General features: G+C 34.2%; 1 protein-coding gene across 2 annotated transcripts in view; it reads left to right on the top strand.

Moving 5' to 3' along the window:
• Positions 1 to 18,310, top strand: part of LOC123312014 (neprilysin-2-like) — a 43,928-nt gene that overhangs the window by 1,562 nt on the left and 24,056 nt on the right. The window contains exon 1 of one of the 2 annotated variants that reach the window (XM_044896183.1): positions 4,438 to 4,662. The exons of the other annotated variant lie outside the window; for it this stretch is intronic. Coding sequence (XP_044752118.1) covers positions 4,643 to 4,662 — 20 coding nt within the window. The 5' untranslated portion in view covers positions 4,438 to 4,642. Of the gene's footprint in view, positions 1 to 4,437; positions 4,663 to 18,310 lie in introns of those variants that run through there. 2 annotated transcript variants of the gene reach the window in all.

The raw sequence follows: 18,310 nt of genomic DNA, 5'->3' as shown, positions 1-18,310 counted from the left end.
TTCAACTGTGAATTGAATAATATTCGCGAGTTCATGGACGCTTGAAACAAAACAAACGTACTTTTGAAACCTTGGGTCTCGCTCTATTTCTCTTAATAAAAGCAACTTGATCTAATTAAAACAATGCAATGAAAATATTTTCAATAGAAGTAGTTATTCCAAACTAGGGTTATTTTCATCGTGACCGGGCACTTTCTCCAAAATATAATATATTACCAACCCCTTTGAGATTATTAAATAAGAAGGTTCATTTGAAAAGTTTTTTGACCATTAAAGAGCCTAAACCTTACCAGAACATTTCAAGATCTTTTCCCTTTGAAGGGTAGTAACTGCTGGCTGGATTGACGACAGACAGAATTGAATTCGACCACGAATTCTTCATCAATGAGTCCACCATATCGTCCTTATCGTCCTTAATGGAAAAATGATAACGCTCTCCTTACAAGGAACAAAAATCAGAGCTCGATGACGCTCCTTGCTCATTTCAATCTCCCTCATATTTTATTTAGTCTAGGAGTTATTAATACACATATATACAGGGTTGGGCAAAAGTCTGGAATGAAATTGATATTTCTACAACCAATAACTCAAAATGAAAACGCTGAAACCGGTCAATTTATTTTTGAAAACCTTCATTTCCTGGCAGTAAAATTGAGTGTTTTTCTTCAACTCCTTAGACGTCAGCCGAAACCCCATCAAACTTTCGTTTTTCGAATGGAAACATATATCATTCAAAATCTAAGTTTTTTTTGTTCCTCAAGCAATAACTTAAAATTAAGACGATTTCCATGCTCTATATTAACTATTGGAAAATAAATCAAATAATGGATCGAAATTCTGTATATTAGCAAACATTGGCGTATTATTCCCGAACCATTTCTTGCAGCAAAAACAGATCGAGCTTCGAGCTAAATACATGCCATAAAAATAAAATTGTTCCATCGAGTGAAAAATGGCAATTAGGATATTCCATCATCACTCGTTTTTCAATTGTTATTCAGAAAGTATAAGATATATTTCGGAAAGTATAATTTGTAATTCAGAATAATGATTTGAAATTCTGAAAACATGGAGTTAAATATTCTGAATTAGATTATTGAATTGTTAATCAAAAAGTGCAATTGGTAGGTTAGAGTTTTTATTCAAAAAGTAAATGCAACTGTAATTTAGAAATCAAGAACAACCCTTAATATTATGTACCTAGTCTGCTAGAAACCCGAAAGTGAATCAAGAATATATATCTAACTATATCAACAACAACAACAACAACTTTATTTCAAATAATGTTGATCGCTACATACAATGCATATACACACCAACAATAAATGAAATGACGTCACAGCACAGTAAACAAATATGTACATTAGACTAAGTGTGCACCAAAATACTCTGCTCCAAGTTTGCCAGCAAAGAATACACTTCTTTTCTGAATTTCTTGAGATCACTTATAGATTTCATTCTATTAGGCAATTTATTAAATATTCTTATACACATGTATGATGGGTTGTTCTCTGTCAATATTAGTCTATGTATAGGATAATTTATATCCAATGATCTTGACGAGTATTTTTGAGTTGTATTGAAATTTTTCCTATTTTTAAACAAGAATATTAAACAATCATTTGAATATAGGCCACTTACAGTTAAAAGACCTTTTTGTTTGAATACTCCCCTACAACATTCTCTGTATTTCATTTTATACATAATCCTTATTATTCTTTTTTGAATTATAAACATTGTTTTCTCTACGTCCCCAAAAAATTATGCCGTATCTAAATCTAGACTCAAAATTAGCATGATACAATATTTTAAGTGATTCTACTCCAACATACTTAGAGGTTATTCGCATAGCATAACAAATTCCACAGTTTTTTTGACACAATATCTGTATGGTGGTCAAATTTGAAAAATCTACCAATGCATACACCTAATAATTTTGTGTATTCCGAGAGAGAAAAATCATTATCATTTATGGTTATTTGTTCTGGTTTTTCTAATCTACATCGTTTTTGTCTCATAGAAAATCAATTTATTTTGTTTGAACCATGCTTGTGCTCTGTTAAAGAAAATTTCACCTTTATAAATCAATTCTGCCATTGTTTTTGCCCCTACCAACAAATTCGTGTCATCAGCAAAACTTGAAATAGTTGAATCTGAGTTAAGTTAAGTGGGATTTTGCACAAATCGTTTATATGCCTTGTGGTACACCCACAGTGTTTTCTATTTTCTCTGATCTCGCTCTCACACCGTCCTTTCTTATTTCAACTCTCCGGCATCTAGCTGAAAGATAGGATTTGAACCATGCCATAGCATTTCCTCTAATACCGTACAAGTAAAGTTTTTCTAACATGTTATTTCGATCTACTAGGCTTTGGATAAATCTAAAAATAGTTCCAAAGCAATGTTATTATCTTCATATAGGCTGACTATATTCTTTGTGAATTGAAAAATAGCTGTTTGAGTTGATCTTCCAGCCAGATAGCCATGCTGTGTTTCAGTAAAAATACCACTGTCATTAAAAAAAGCAAGTGCCCTGACTACAATCACACGTTCAAAAATCTTTGAAAAACTCAGTAATAAACTGATTGGACGATAATTATTTATATCTGTTGGATCACCTGTTTTTAGTAAAGGTTTGATTAATGCAGTTTTTAAACCTTCTGGATATATCCCATATTTGAGTGACTTATTAATTACATATGATAAAACATATTTGACTTCCTCTATGCAGAATTTTGCAATAAATATAGGAATTTCATCTTCCCCACAACTATTTTTATTATTTAGTAGGTCTCAAAAAAATTGATCTATCATTCCTAGTAATATTACTGCGATGATTAACTGAAGAACAATCAAAGCTATGCAGGATCTTAGACACACTGTCTTCAAAATGCAAATTAAATTTCTCAGCAACATCAAGTGCATTGCGCATTGCCTTCAATTTCACAATTTGTTTTTATTTTATGTTTACCATTGATTTGGTTACATATTTTTCACATAGTTTTGTTTTTGTTGTCAGATTTTTTAATTTCCTCATGAAAATGTTTTGCTTTTGACCTGCATAATAGCTCATCATATTCTTTTTTTGTTTCTCTATATAATTGTTTGTATCTACTATCTTGATTATTTAGAATCAATAAAATATCTAGCCTATTCTTCTTTCTATCAAGTGTCGTAAGACAATAATGGCTTATGTACCAGATTCGATTTCCAGTGAGGGAATCTTGGAAACTAGAATAGCTCTTCTTCAGATAAATAAAGAATGGTGAAAACCGTTTTTCTTCGTTTTTAAATTATTAGCAAAAAATGAGATTTTGACGATTTCGAAAAGTTCTCATGACTTTTTTGTCTCTGAAGTTATGATCTGAGCCTTGAACCTTCTACACTTCTACAGGCACTATTTTACATAGAATCTACTGACGAGCTCAAAAAACTAGGCGAACTTTCGTTTTTTAAAATGCAAACTTTCATTGAATTTGTTACTTTTGAATTGGAAAAAATTTTTCTTCAGTAGATTCTACTTATAAAAGTGCCTGAGAAGGTTCAAGTGTCAGATCTGCAACTTCAAAGACAAAAGAGTTATGAGAACTTTTCGAAATCTTCAAAATCTGAATATCTGCTGATAACTCAAAAACGAAGGATCGTAGAAGTCTACGGTTTTCACCATACTTTGATTCTCTGAAAAAGAGCCAACAAACAACAAACGTGTCATCGGTTTTTCTCTAGCTCTTCTAGTTTTCAAGATTCCCTCACTGGACAGTTAGTGTTTTCTCACTATCTCTATCTGCTCTATCTAAATCGAATAAAGGAGAACTTCAAAGCATAAATACCACTTGTGATTAAAAACCTCCATACCAACATATAAGGTGTCCGCAAAAAGACTGTCAACAATATTTTTTCAAATGCGATGCATGGAATCCAGATATTTTAAAATGCGGACGAATTTTCTTCAGGGGGGGAAAAATACTTGTTTACCTTACTTGCGTGCGGAAAATAATACTTTCCCGCATGCGACTGTCGTCGACCGAACGACGAGAAACGGAGTTAAAAAACACCCTACTCAGGGGTTGAGAACATTAATTTTCTATGACTTTTTCTTTCTCGAGTTTATTCCACCCATTACAGTATCACTTTCTCAGGGGAGGAATTCACTTTCCCACATTGTGCAGGGAAGTGACATGAGTACGACAAATTATGTAAAAACCCATGGGGGTAGGAAATACTGATTTTCATGTCAAGTGCGGAAAGTGATACTTCCTTGAATTTTTTTTTCGCACATGATTCTAAAGGATTATTATAATATTTGAAATAATAAGCTGAATATTTCTTCAGATCCATTAATTACGATGATGTCCTTCGCTGATGATTACAATTTCTCCTTAACATCTCACTTTTGTGTCTAGTTCCATATCTCATCGAGCTTGAAATTTGTGTATCATTCGTCGGAACTCACAGAGCGGGTACGAGAACGTTGTGATGGTGCGATCATTCAATTATTCAAGTAAATAGGTACCTATCGGTTGTTCCACTAGTGAGTACTTTGCATTTTGTGCGGATACCTGGCGCTAGCGATGATTTCGATCGGTCATTAGAGGACCACTTCCGCTTTTTGGTTTTTCGTTTGTCGGATTAGTGAGTGAGAATGCCTTATAACAGATCAAGGTAACAAAATAAAATTCGTAAAATTAAGTAAACATTCGCATCTAAGTATATTCATTAGCAGTAGTTTCATTTTGATTTTTAATTTCCGATAATTAACCTTATTACAGTAGATCACAAAAAAAACGGTTCAAATGTAATTTGAAGTTTTTTCTTCATGTTAACACACTACAAAATTCAAATATTAAAAAAAAAGTAAGCGCACTTTCTTGTTTTCTTTTCGGAAACAACATTTTGAATCAATAAAATTTTATACAAAAAATTGAGTGTCATTTTGAAATGATTTTCCCAGCTCGTTTGTGAAGTGAGGATTCAAACAGTAAAAATATCATATTTCAGAAATTATTCAAACTTGGGTCATCAAACTTGAAACATATTATTCAATGGAATAGTAATTTTGACTACGCGACTTTAACTTAATGTGCTCTTCTATACTTCAAATCTGAATTAACGGAATTACAAGAAGATCATTTATTATGTTTCATTTGGATTTAGAAAAGCGTAAGAAGAACCTTCAGATTGAAAAAAAGGTCAGGGTTACCGATTAACATTTTTTTTATTATAAGACAACCAATATGTTTTTATGCGTGTTCTTTCAGTTGAGTTTGAGATATATTACAAACGGATATTATACGCAAAGCTCGAACCGTGATTTTTTATTCGCCAATAGCTTATATCAACCAATCAGCATTGAACTGTTTCATTAAACCACCACATAAATTGTGAGATTAATGTCGTCATATAGACGTAACAATTTCGGTTTGAATAACTAACGTGAAGAATATTTATAGGGTGAGTCTTTGACTCGTACAAATATTTTTACAATAGATTTTTGAGGTCAAAAGAAACACTTTTTTCCTTCGCCATTTTTTCCGAATTGTCTCGGTTTGAAAGATACAGGCTGTTGAATAACCATAAAAAAATGTTTTTTTTTAGTTCTCAAAAACGGTTTTATCGAATGAATTGCATTTCGGAATATAGTTTTTCATTCATTTGATGAATCTTTTCCGAACACAAAATATCACCCCCGTCTTCCAGTTTCCTCATTATGACCATTACGTACCATAAAAATACCAAAAATTCAAAGAAACCAATTCTTGAATCCAAGTTGGACGCTTTATATATTTGAACGTTTCGTAAAATGAAAGTATTCTTCTTATTTTCTCGTATAATGCGCAGTTTTCGAGTAATTTGGTATTCAAAAATCAAAAAAGGGTCTGTGAAATTTTCCAGGGGTGGCACAGCTCATTATGAAAACTTGAAATGGCTATATCTTTTTATCAGGGCCGAATCGGAAAAGATGGTATATGAAAAAAGTGTTTCTTTGGACCTCAAGAATCAAATTAAAATATTCGTGCGAGTCAAAGACTTACCCTGTACAGAGAATGTGAATTTGATATGCACTACTAGAATTTTTATATCATTCATTATTCAGTACCAAAAAAAAAAAAAACACGAAACTTTAAATGAAAATATTATACGCCTTGGCGAAGTGGTTGAAGAAATTGAAATAACAGAAATTCAATGTTCCAAAACTAGGATTGGGCATAATTTTGGAATAAAATTGAAATTTCTTCAGCCTAAACTGGAAATCAAAACTATGAAACCCGTCAATTGATTTTCAATTACCTACCAACCCTTCTGGAAATTAAATTGAGTAGGTATTTGTCTTCAATCCCTTAGCTGCAACCTCAAATAACTTCCTTTTTTCAATTGAAACCATATTCTATGAGTGGGCTTGTTGAAAATTTCACGAAATGTGGATTTCAACTAAAATTAGTTTATGGTTTTCAGAGAAAACACAAAAGTCTCTTGAAAAAAATAAAATTGATGATTAATTGAAGGAAATAAAGAGTCATTTTTTGTGAGCGTTTCAACGAGTACACACACGGTATATGTTTCCAATAAAAAAAACGTTAAAGTTGGATGGGGTTGCGACTGAGGGGTTGGAGAAAAACACTCAGTTTTATTGCCAGAAAATTAATTGAAGGGTATCAGCGTTTTCTTTTTGAGTTATTGGTTGAATAAATATTATTTTTCTCGAGACTTACGCCCAACCCTGTATATTCATCATCATATTCAACGGTTCATTCAAGCACGAAGCACCATTGAAAAATTTTTAGAAGTTGAAACTCATAGCCACTATGAAACATGATGGATGTGAGGATATGACACGACACAAGTAATTCTTCTTAACTTAGGGATAAGGAATATTGTAAACGTTCGGATGAAATTGTTGAAGAAATTTTTTTCGTGTAACTTGAAAAGCTTCCTCCTGAATGAGGAATGATTTAGAGAAATATTCAATCTTGTATCTTGGCGACTGGAGCATTTTCTTATGTTGGCGAATTGATAAATTTAAGAAGATTGAGCAATGACCTCTCTTTTCTAAATGCCTTTTTTATTTCAATGGAAAAGGGTCATTCAGTAATCTCTCCATATCCAGCATATTTGTCTCTTATTTTCAATACGTAGAATTTCAAAATATTTGCAAAAATTCTAACAAAAATTCAAGATATTGAAGAAAGTAATTCCAAAGTATATTCAGTGTAATGTAACAAACAGAAGAATTCTTGTCGAATTGAGGAAAATTGAAATACTCTACTGCTTGGGGTGCTTGCTGTAGGTTCTTATGTCGTAACATTTCATTCAGACTTGTCAAATTCTTATTTCTTTTGGAACTTTCAAAAAATACTTTCTTAATTGGTTTTTTACAATGAATAAACAATAATAGCAACTCACAGTTTTCGATGGCCATCTTCCAAATTTCCAAAAAATCACTGTCGACATCTTTTGGATTTACGTGTCTACAAATTAAGACTAATTCAAATAATTCTACTGATGAAGAGGAACTGAGTAAGATTTGAATCTTACCAATTTTTAACCAGTCTGGTGAAAATGCTTATTTTCTTGCGATATATTGCCACCCACACATGGTTATAGTTTTTTTAGACAATAATGTCAATTGCGTATGTGTTTAAGTATCTTCGTCAGTGAATAAATTTGAATTACCTTGTCTCAAATTGTGGAATAATATTATACGTTATAGTTGGGGAGCCCTCGATGCTGAATCGGGATTTACTTGAGCGTTGTAGAGACCTAGTGGATTTTCAAGATTAAGTGGTAGAAAAAAAAGGTTTTATTATGTATGCACTATCAGCGGTGGGGAAAGCGTCTGCAGTTTTTTAAAAATGTAAAAAAATCGTCAGGTGTAAGTACATACTCGAGCATGCCAGATTAAGATACTGTTTATGACCTACGTGCCTCTGATAATAAATTCATGTTAATCTTACAGTTCGCGTAGTGGGGCAGGCCGTAGGAAAGAGTTAAAAATTTAAAAAAAATTATCGAACGTAGCAGATTTTCAGAGGATATGTTAATTGTCTTAAGAATCTGACAATTCGGACTTGACGCAGGGTCACAGCAAGCGGTACTTTGAAAAAAAATCGGTTATTTGCAAATACTCAGCGTGTCAGTTTTTCATCCAGATAGTTAATCTCGGTGTTACAGAAGTTTTGACCTATTAAGGTGACACTAATCGTGGGGGTTTTCTTAATCTGATACTGATTGCTGGGTGTGTTGGACGGATAAACCCAAACCTGCCACTGCGACCAAGCGGTCTATTGTAGCACACAGGCAAGCTCATAGAGCTAGATCTCTCCCTCCAGTCCCATCCTACCCAAAAAGGAGATGATGTCGGAGGGGGAGTGATTCTTGAGTTCCTCTAGGATCATCTTCGGAGAGCCAAAAACTCCATGTCTGACCCTGTCTGCCGCCGGGCAGTCACAGAGGATATGCTCAATTGTTTCGTCCTCCTCTAAGCAGAGTCTGCAGAGCGGGTCATTGGCGATGCTGAGTTTTTTGAGGTGGGCTCTGAGTCTGCAGTGTCCTGTGAAAACCGCTATTATAGATCTCAGATTAGTTCTAGAAAATTCTAGCCAGCGACTGGTGTATGGGCTGGGAGGCACTGAAATAGCCCTATGCGAGTGACGCAGTCCAGGACGGTTGCGCCAGTGCTCCAGGACCTTTTGCCTTATCCAGCTGTTATTTCGGTCCCTGATTGAGGAATTAGAAATTCCTATACTGGGTTCCGGGCCAATAAGCGTTGATGTTGCGCCTTCTCTGGCTAGAGCATCCGATGCATCGTTGCCACTGAAGCCAGAGTGTCCAGGTACCCAAATCAGTTGCAGTCTGTTTGAACTTCCCAATTTGGCGAGTTTCAAATACCTGTGCCGAGTTGCATTTGTCTGCCGCGAGAGATGTAATCGCAGCTTGACTATCCGTTAGGATTTTTATTGATCTGCCCGCCCAACCACTGTCAAGTAAATGGCTTGCGCACAGATCAATGGCGAAGATTTCTGCCTGAATGCTCCATCAGTGCTGGTTCTAGTGATTATTTGATCAGTTCTCATGCCCATCACCTCGTCAGCCTCCAGTTGGACTGACAGACGACTGGGCACGAAATTGAGTTTGTCAGGCTCATTTACGGTAAGGTGGTGGAGCCTGTGGGTTGCTAGTCTTGCCTCTCCCTGGACAAAAATGTGAAGGGGAGGGAGGTCTAATAGCATCTCCATGGACGCAGTTGGAGTAGAGCGGAATGGCCCCGAAATCATGAGGCAAGCCGTTCTCTGGAGTTTGGAAAGTTTATTTTGGGTTAGAACGCGTTCAGTGCAGGACCACCAGGCGACACAGCCATAGGTGAAGGTGATCAATGGTCTGATCACCGTGACGTACAGCCAGCGGAGCTGCTTCGGCACTATCCCCCAAGTCTTTCCACAAATCCTTTGGCAGGCCCATAGGGAGTGCCTGGCTTTGTGGATGACTTTTTCCACATTCTTAATCTGACACTTTGAAGATAATAACAATGCATTTTTTTCAGACAACTTTTTTGTACTTATAATAAAAATTGTAGATAATAAAATTCTATACCTCTTTTGTCTGAAGTAATTTTTTATACTCTCAACCGTTTTCGAGCTAGAGGTTCATGAGGGCGAGCAGCTTAGCCATACATGCGAAAGGGCAAGGTCAATGTTGAATCCCATTCTAATGTACGTTCATCGCCATATATCTCAAAAATGTTTAGACGAAGACAAAATTTGCTACGGACAAAATTTGTAGAAAATGATATGATCTACAACTCTTATAATAAATACGAAAACGATTTGAAGTCCAGGAGAGGAGATAATTGAAAAAAAAACTATTTTTGCGAACCCTATGGCCAATTTTCATTGTTTCGGATTGTTTAAACTGATAGATTATAGTTTTTCCGTTATTCTTGAATCATTAGCTTCAAAATAAGAAAAAAAGCCACCGCAATCGGGAATACTGCTTTACAAGTTTGGCGCCCTCCATTGTTTAAATTGTCTGATTAAAAAAGTGTATACTTTTCAACATGTAATTAACAATATAGGTACATCTCAATCTGCCACGCTCGAGTATGTACAATGATCGTTTTTATATTGTATTATTCTGACAGGCTGCGCTGGGCAATTCCCCCTTTATGTATACAGATCTAATTTTTGGTACAGATAGTCTACCAGGGTCCAAGGTAGCTCCCCTCATAAATCTGACATGCTCGAGTAAATCCCGAATTTTCCTCTTGGGCTCCCCAACTATTAACTGTTCTAAGTAATCATTTTTGAAGATAATTAATGTTTCTCATCATCATTACGTCAGGTAAGAGAAAAGATAGAAAACATGATTGTAGAAATAGATCTGGGCATCTAAATGGCCCCTTGATTGATCCAAAAGTGCTTATTAAGTGACATTAAAATATGAACATCTAGTAATGCTCGAAATTGTCAATCATTCTCATGTTTCATATGGTTAGATAAGTATACGACTAGTTATTGTGCCATATCGGTAGTTTCGATTTTTTTTGTTAACCCGCTTATCGTAACTCTTTGTGGAATTATCAGTAAACGAAACTCATATTTCGTCCACGTAAAGCAGCGTTTGTTGCAGATTGCATTATTAGAAAATCTGTACTATAAAAAATGAAGTGAGAAGACAGACAATGTTCTATCAGCGAGTTTGATCTTGATCTAATAGAAATAGAGGGAGTAGAGGGACTAGAGGAACGGGTGGTCTGTCTTTATTTTGCTTATAGTCATATAGTTAATATAGTCTACGGGAGAGCGCCCATCAAAGTAGCGTAACACTGACACGGCACATACATGACAAAGGCGATGCAAAATAATAACTGAAACTCTCAGATGTGCGATATCTGAAAATTATGAATCGCCTTTGTCGTGTATGTCTGTATGTGCCATGTCAGTGCTACGCTACTTTGTTGTGCGCTCCCACCCTACCAACATTTACGAGCAAGAATTTTAGGAAGGCTGATTTTTCAATATATGATTTCTTGGACTACCACGAACACAAAACGACACCTCTGCCATCTGGGAAACGTTGCGTTGTCCAGTGCGCAGCGCTCCATTATAGGTAAAAAAGATGAAATTGTTACTCATTTCAGGAAGATTTATTTTTGTTGCATTTATTTCGGACCACAATTGAGAATATAAATTTTTTTGGGCAGACGTTTTGGCCGTTGCTAAATGCCCGACAGTCGCCATTTTTTATGAAGAAAATAGTGAAATTTCAAACCATTTCAGGAAGGCTGAAGCTTTGATTTTATATTATTAAAGAGTAAATCATAAAATTGGCCGACATTTATTCGGTTTCCAAAAGAGGGCAGTCGCCCTCAAAGTTTCAAAAATTAATTTCCAGGAAATTCTAACAACTGATTCTCTAAACAGTTGTGCGGAAATGAAAAGCTGTAAAGACAACATAGTGCAAACTCCACCGTCGCGAAACTACTATACAAGGCCGTTTTATTGTTGATGCAAGTATGCACCAATCGTCCATTCCTACAAATCTAAAAGAAACAAATAGGAACCTACAGTCACTACAACAAAATTGCCTATGAGAGGTATTAGCTCAAGCAATTGAAGTAAATAATTGAATATTGATGACACATCTATGAAGTATTGACAGATGAAATAGAATCTAAAATGAAAAATGTAGTATTATTTCACTATTCATACATTTAATTTATTTGATTATTCATTTTCATAACGAAAATGAACTAATGGAAATCTAAATTAAGAAGTGGACTGCAAGGAACGTTCCACCATCGATTGAAAGAGTACCGCTTTCTGGCATATTTTTCATCATCAGTACCGCATAACTCAAGTCCTAGAACTTATATACAATGCCAGAAAGAATATCTGATTTTAAAGAAAACCAGATTTTTTCGCAAGTTTGTCACACATATTTTCGTAACGCCTAAATTGTCACATTGAAAAAAATTTATACTTTTCAATATGTAATTAACCACATGATATATCTGACACGCTCGAGTATGTGCAATGATATTATTTTTTTCTACTATTCTGACAGACTCTCCTAGACAATTCCCCCTATATAATGGTCTAATTTTTGGCAGAAGTACTCTACAGCGTCTAAGCAGGGATCTCCCCTTATATTAATCTGACACGCTCGAGTAAATCCCGAATTTCTCTCTTGGGCTTCCCAACTCAACTATAAGTTATACTCAAACATGTTAGGTCCTGTCAAAGTGTCATACCATATATGGATTATTTCACCAGTACTCCACGCAATAACTGAACATTTGTAAAAAAATATAGGAAAGAGAATTAATCTATGTACTAGTGCTACCAGTATATTTCAGTCATTTAAGATAAGGATGACTAAGAACGTTTATTCGGCAGATCTATTCGATTTTAATGAATTACAGGATGTAAATGAATACATAGTTGTAAAAAAATTTAATGTTGATTCCTTGTCAAGAAGCTTGTTTCATCACAAGAAAGGTCTCTTGTAATTTCTCTTAAAATGGTTTTTGAGAAAAAATATATCTTCTGGTACGTAGCCTGAGTCATATAGGCTAGAATTATCTTTGAACTTCAATTCACTTAGAAGGCGGATATCATGATGACATTATATGAGAATAACACCAACAATTTTTCTGCGCATAAAATACTCTTGCCCAATTTCATTTCTGGTTTTTAAGAAACAAATTAAAAACTGATTTTCAGGTGCAATTTCAGGGATTGTATCTAAGCAGGGGTTACTAAAAATATAGTTATATAAAAAGTGAACCTGAAGTGCGAGAATTAATGAATATTTTTAACTCACATGTTGTAGGTATACAAAATTTTATTCCATTACGTTTAGGATACAAATTTTAACCCTTTTCAGAGAATTATGTAATTTATGAAATGTCATAAAAGGTATCGCTTCTAATGATTATTCCTAGGGCATTCAATCCATAGCAACAAGAGCAAGATGGAGTTCATCTTGATTTTGATGGAATAAAAAAGTTGTTATGGTGAAGACCCACACTTTTTTTTTGATTAGTAACAGCCCCATTAAGTTTTTTCTATTCATTTTCACTCCCTGTATATATCATCCCTCAGTACCTATTATGTGAGATTATTTCAAATGAAGCTATAGTTTCGTCAACTTATTTTTGATAAAAAAGACTCAAAAATTTGAATGGGGACAGTATATTTTATTTTTTTTTCCTAAAAAACACATAATTATGAAAAATGTACTGGTTCTATTTCACGAACACTTTTCAATTGACCCCACAAGAAAATATTGTTACATCGGATGATGTTGGAAGCCATTCAATAGAACCCTTGCTACGAATCTAATTTGTGGGAAATGGTGATCCAAAAATAAACTCGGATAAGATGGAGCAACAATATACCACACTATGTAACATCAGTATGGGACTTTCAAGCTCCAAATTCAACGAGAAACTTGTCTATTGGAAGATTTTCCTTCCAAGGCCATCAGGATCTTCAGTTCAAACAGAAAACTACCTTCTTAGCCAACGAACAGTGGTAGAACTAATGGAGTTTTAAAGAGATTTTGAACTTTTTGGAAGTGAATGTTGGCAATTTCAATTTTGGGCTCATTAAATATTTTTTTGAAACTTAATTGTATTATTTCTCAAATTCATTGAAAATTTGAGCCGGATGCCATAGAATAATTCTTGCATTTTCATAAGTAAAACTAATATACCTATCTTCGAAAGGATGTGTCATCTGACTTCTTTCATCTGATGAATTGATTAACGAATGATCAATGATATTCTCTTAAAATGAAATTGAACTGAAACCCTTTTCATCAGCTTCAATCACATTAATTCTGAGAAATAAATAGGTACGATACCAGCAAAAAAACATATTATGATGATTATCCTGATAATCCTAGGTTCCAAGGCTTAATAAAAGCTTGTACGAGTTTGAATAACCAGCTGTGTAAGCCTTGGTCCTGTGTCCTCACGCCACCTTAGGCACAGCAAGGTTAATTTCCAACCCAGCAATTAATGATAAAACCGTACATTTTATCACAATATTCGCAGTTACAAAATATTCAATATTCAGTATTGTGTTCGGAGATAATTCCAAGTTCGTGTTCAGTAAGAACATTCCTTTAATGTTCTGCGAATTTTTACTATTCCTAATTATATGCTTGTCTTCCTATGACACGTGTATATTTTCAACTTACCGCTCGAATTGTTTGTTCCTGAATTACGATCGGTTTTTTGGACTTGATGAATTGACATTCACTTAAAATAAGTGTTGGAAATTTCATAGCTACGTTATAAAAAAGGGGATATTTCTTTCGTTGAAAGGTTTTTTAATGATCGATAAACACGATCATCAAAAAATTCTATCGTTCTTTCACCTCTGCTCTCAAGGATCTGAATGTTCATTATGTACCTACAACAATCGTGACGCTTTTTTGATAAGGATAAGCAATAACTAGCACCTTCATTCTACGCGGACATTGTCTTGACTCTTGAGAGATATTCAAAAAACTATGGGTGGTAGTCTTGCATCAACTATTAAACAATATACCGTTTACTAGAAATTTCATAAAGGTGTAGATAATAATACATCGTTGAAAACAACTTTATTGTTATAGAGCAAATAGAATGAAAATCGTCATCTAGCAATAGGTCTTTCTTATATTGTTTCATTTCAATTATTTTTATTTTATTTTCTGTATAAACTCTCCATGGCCAAAAATGTCCCACACATGCTCGATGGGATAAAAATCCGGTGTGCAGCGTGGCATGATAAGAAATTGAAATTGAAGCCTGAAAATTAAAGCAAATCGACTGTACTGTGTATTGTGTATATGATATCCGAAAGATGGGGAGATGTTCTATGACCACTTTATTCAATATCATTTTTGGTCACGTGATCAAAAAATCCGTCGCCTCTCGAACGCGTTAATTTGTTTCACATTAGTCTTATCGAGTTATCGATTACTGTCAGCCAAGCGCTATGTACTACAGAAGCATGATGTTTATGTTCTGTGTACAGAAGTATCTTCTCTTCCGTTGATGATATTTTTATGTTCATGTATCTAGATGGCTTCCATATTAGTCCTCGAATAGTAACACCCCAACTTGGAAATCATTTCTGGCCTGAATATACGATGTTTCATCTATTATTCAAGGAATGATCATATTTTCAGGTACCTACAAATAATTTCCAAAATAAAGAGTTAGGTACTATATCCTAGGATGAATAAAACAGTCATTGAGATAACGATGAATCAGGATTCACCTTCGGAGTAAAGGAAACCACAGCCGTCTATAGAAGGCTGTGAGGAAACTAAGGAGAGTGCTATTCTCAGCACTCAACGGTACATTTCAGTACAAAGTTGTTTTAGCCAGGTTTCGAGAATTGAAATCACTCTACATCGAACTAATGTTTCCATCAGCCCTTTCAATTTGAAACCCTCTCAATAACCCTCAATTCCAAAAGGTTTATTGACGGCTCATTTCATTTCAGTACAAAACTTCATCAATATAATTTCTGAAATCTAAAGGAGGGGGTATGGCGATGTCCTATGCTCACCCTACAAACTTTTTCCACGGTTACTTTCTATACTGAAGTAGTACCCACAAAACTAAAAAGCCGCCAAAAAAAATTCAGTTTTGGAAAGCTAGACAACACACGTGTCAAATTTCTGTTGATAATTCAATGGAATATCCTTTCAATGATGAATACGGTGCAAATCATTGGAACTAAATATTTCTGGTGTATAACATGCGAGAAAGTAAACAATTTATTTCTTATTTGTTGTCATTGAATTTGCAAATTTCAGGATTTCTACTCTGCTTTGACTGAAAATGAATATGCGTATGCGTTATGTTTTTTGTCAGTATTTGAACAAAATATTTTCCACTATAATGAGATGTCCCCATTTTTTTTTGCCACAAAATTTGAACTATCTAGATTTCCTTGAACAATTTCATTCTGATATCATGAACCTGTTACGGGAAAGTGAGTTGTTTTTTAATGAGGAAACCATATATCAGATATAATGAACATAAACGAATAACAAATCGAAAAATTCTGCACTTCTGTCAAGAACAAATCCTTCTTGATGCAAAACAATAAATATTCATTATTTACCAACTTAACAAATAGTAAACATTTTATGTCCTATGGTATGTCAAAACACTGGCAATAAAACAATTATATTGATATTATAACAAGAGACGTCGCTTAGCAAGTATACAGGGTTTTGCAAATGTCATTGGTCATTTATGCGAAAATTATTTTAGAGGAAATAAACATATTTATTTTCAATTCACTTTTCAGCACTAAGGGTTGAATGGTATTCACTGAACATATTCTCAGAAAATTTATAGGAATTTACGGAACCTATGCTGAACCAACACTTCGCAAAGTAAAACATCAGCTTGTAAGCCCCTTAGGCAAAATGACAAAATGAAGTTTAAACGGTATCTGCTATTGTTCTATACAAAAAAGGCGAAATTCACGAGAAAAACAGAATTTAATGAATAAAAGTGGCGGTATCTCCATTGCAGCGCAATGTATCGAAGAATTGACCTATTATGATCCATCCAACACAAGATGTCCCGAGTTGTTGATCTAAGAATCCACCCAGCATTATGAAAATTTCGTGTGACTTTATCATTTCCAAATTCTTCAACAAAAAAGTTTTTGTTGCCTTACACATTGTACTCCCTGTACAATAAGAAAGTATTGAGAAAAACCCTGCTCCAGTGACATACAGACAATGGATAATGCTTTGCGGCAGGGTGAAAGTCCATTATCAACTAAGTGAAGTTGCAGCCACCCACAAAATTGTCTCTGTTACAGCCATCAAACTTAAGACAATTTTAGCTGTCCCATTTCGTTTGCTGCTAAGTTTGGATAAATTATGAAACAAATATCAACTTTAATACTATACGCCACTTTAACATGCTTCTTTTTAGTTTTGGATCTTTTGGAAGGCGTAATTTCGAAATTCATTGAATGGTTTGCATGTCAAACTTGTCTCATTATTAGTTACAATGCGATTTATGAATGCGAGGGTGGAATTATATCCTTCTAGCATATTTTCTGCAGCCTTCACGTTACTAGATTTCTACAAAAAAATTCAGATCTTTTTGCAGATCTGCACTGGTAGACACAATGTGTTACATGCCCAAACAAAGATTTATAATGGTAAGAATCAATTCGGGAAAATATAAGTGATTGGACTCATTGGATACCTTGGTCAACGGAGCAATCCACTATCTATCCGATGTCTCTAGTGATGATTAGAAGAAGCAGTACAATTTCCCAATATTAACCTACATATAGAGATCAGTGAAAATAAATTATAATTAATATTCTGAATGTTATGAAATATAAATGGGATAATTTTTAACCCAACCCAGTAATAATTCAATTTGAATATTTCAAGGATAAACTATTAAGTGTTGAAACAATTTCTGTTCATGTGCAATCTGTATCTTCAGTCATTTAATTTCAAGGATTCCTAACTGGAGACTGGAGCTAAAAAACCGGTACAATTGTTCTGCAAAATGAGTGCCTATACGCTTATAAAATATGTCATGATAATATTATAATAATTATTCGACACCAGAAAATGACCTTTACCTAAAAAAACTGGGAGAGTTTTCAAGCATATTGATCCTTCATGTACCTACAATTTTTTTGTTTGTCACCTTCAATCGAACAAAGTTCACGCATGGATATTTATAGTAGCAGTCTCAACTATTTTTATAATATCATTGTTTGTCCATCAGTATGGGATTCAATCTTTTAGAATTATACTAATTAAGCATCCAGATGATATATTATTATCCTCTTTTATCGGGATATCTGACGTTAAGGACAAAACTGCAATCACTTGCACACGATGTAGAACAAATTAGGATAATCTGACTAAGGTACCTAGTCGGGTCTACTTTTATCCTTAGTAAGCAACATAATAGCTGAGAATGAGGAATGATTTATAAGATGATCGAATTTTTTTACGTTTTATGTATTTTGGGGTCAATGACATACGCTCTAGAAGTGATTGATGTTATTGAAATTTCATCGAAAATTTTCGTAGGGTAGAAATGAAAAACCATGCATTATTAAATCAATAACTTTTGTAGAAAGTCTTAAGTTTATAGAGATCACAATTAACAATAAGCTCATGGGAAAAATTATCGTTAATAAAGAAGTTAATAAGACAAAAAGCAGCGTACAGGCGCAAGCCTCTGCGATTAATGTTTATGTCAAATAAACTTTATTATTATTATTATTATAATTCTGTTGTTTTTCATAATAAT

The sequence above is a fragment of the Coccinella septempunctata genome, chromosome 4 (assembly GCF_907165205.1).
Source record: "Coccinella septempunctata chromosome 4, icCocSept1.1, whole genome shotgun sequence".
Lineage (NCBI taxonomy): Eukaryota > Metazoa > Arthropoda > Insecta > Coleoptera > Coccinellidae > Coccinella > Coccinella septempunctata.
The sequence above is the reverse complement of the archived record's forward strand: the minus strand, read 5'-3'. Positions and strand labels throughout refer to the sequence as shown.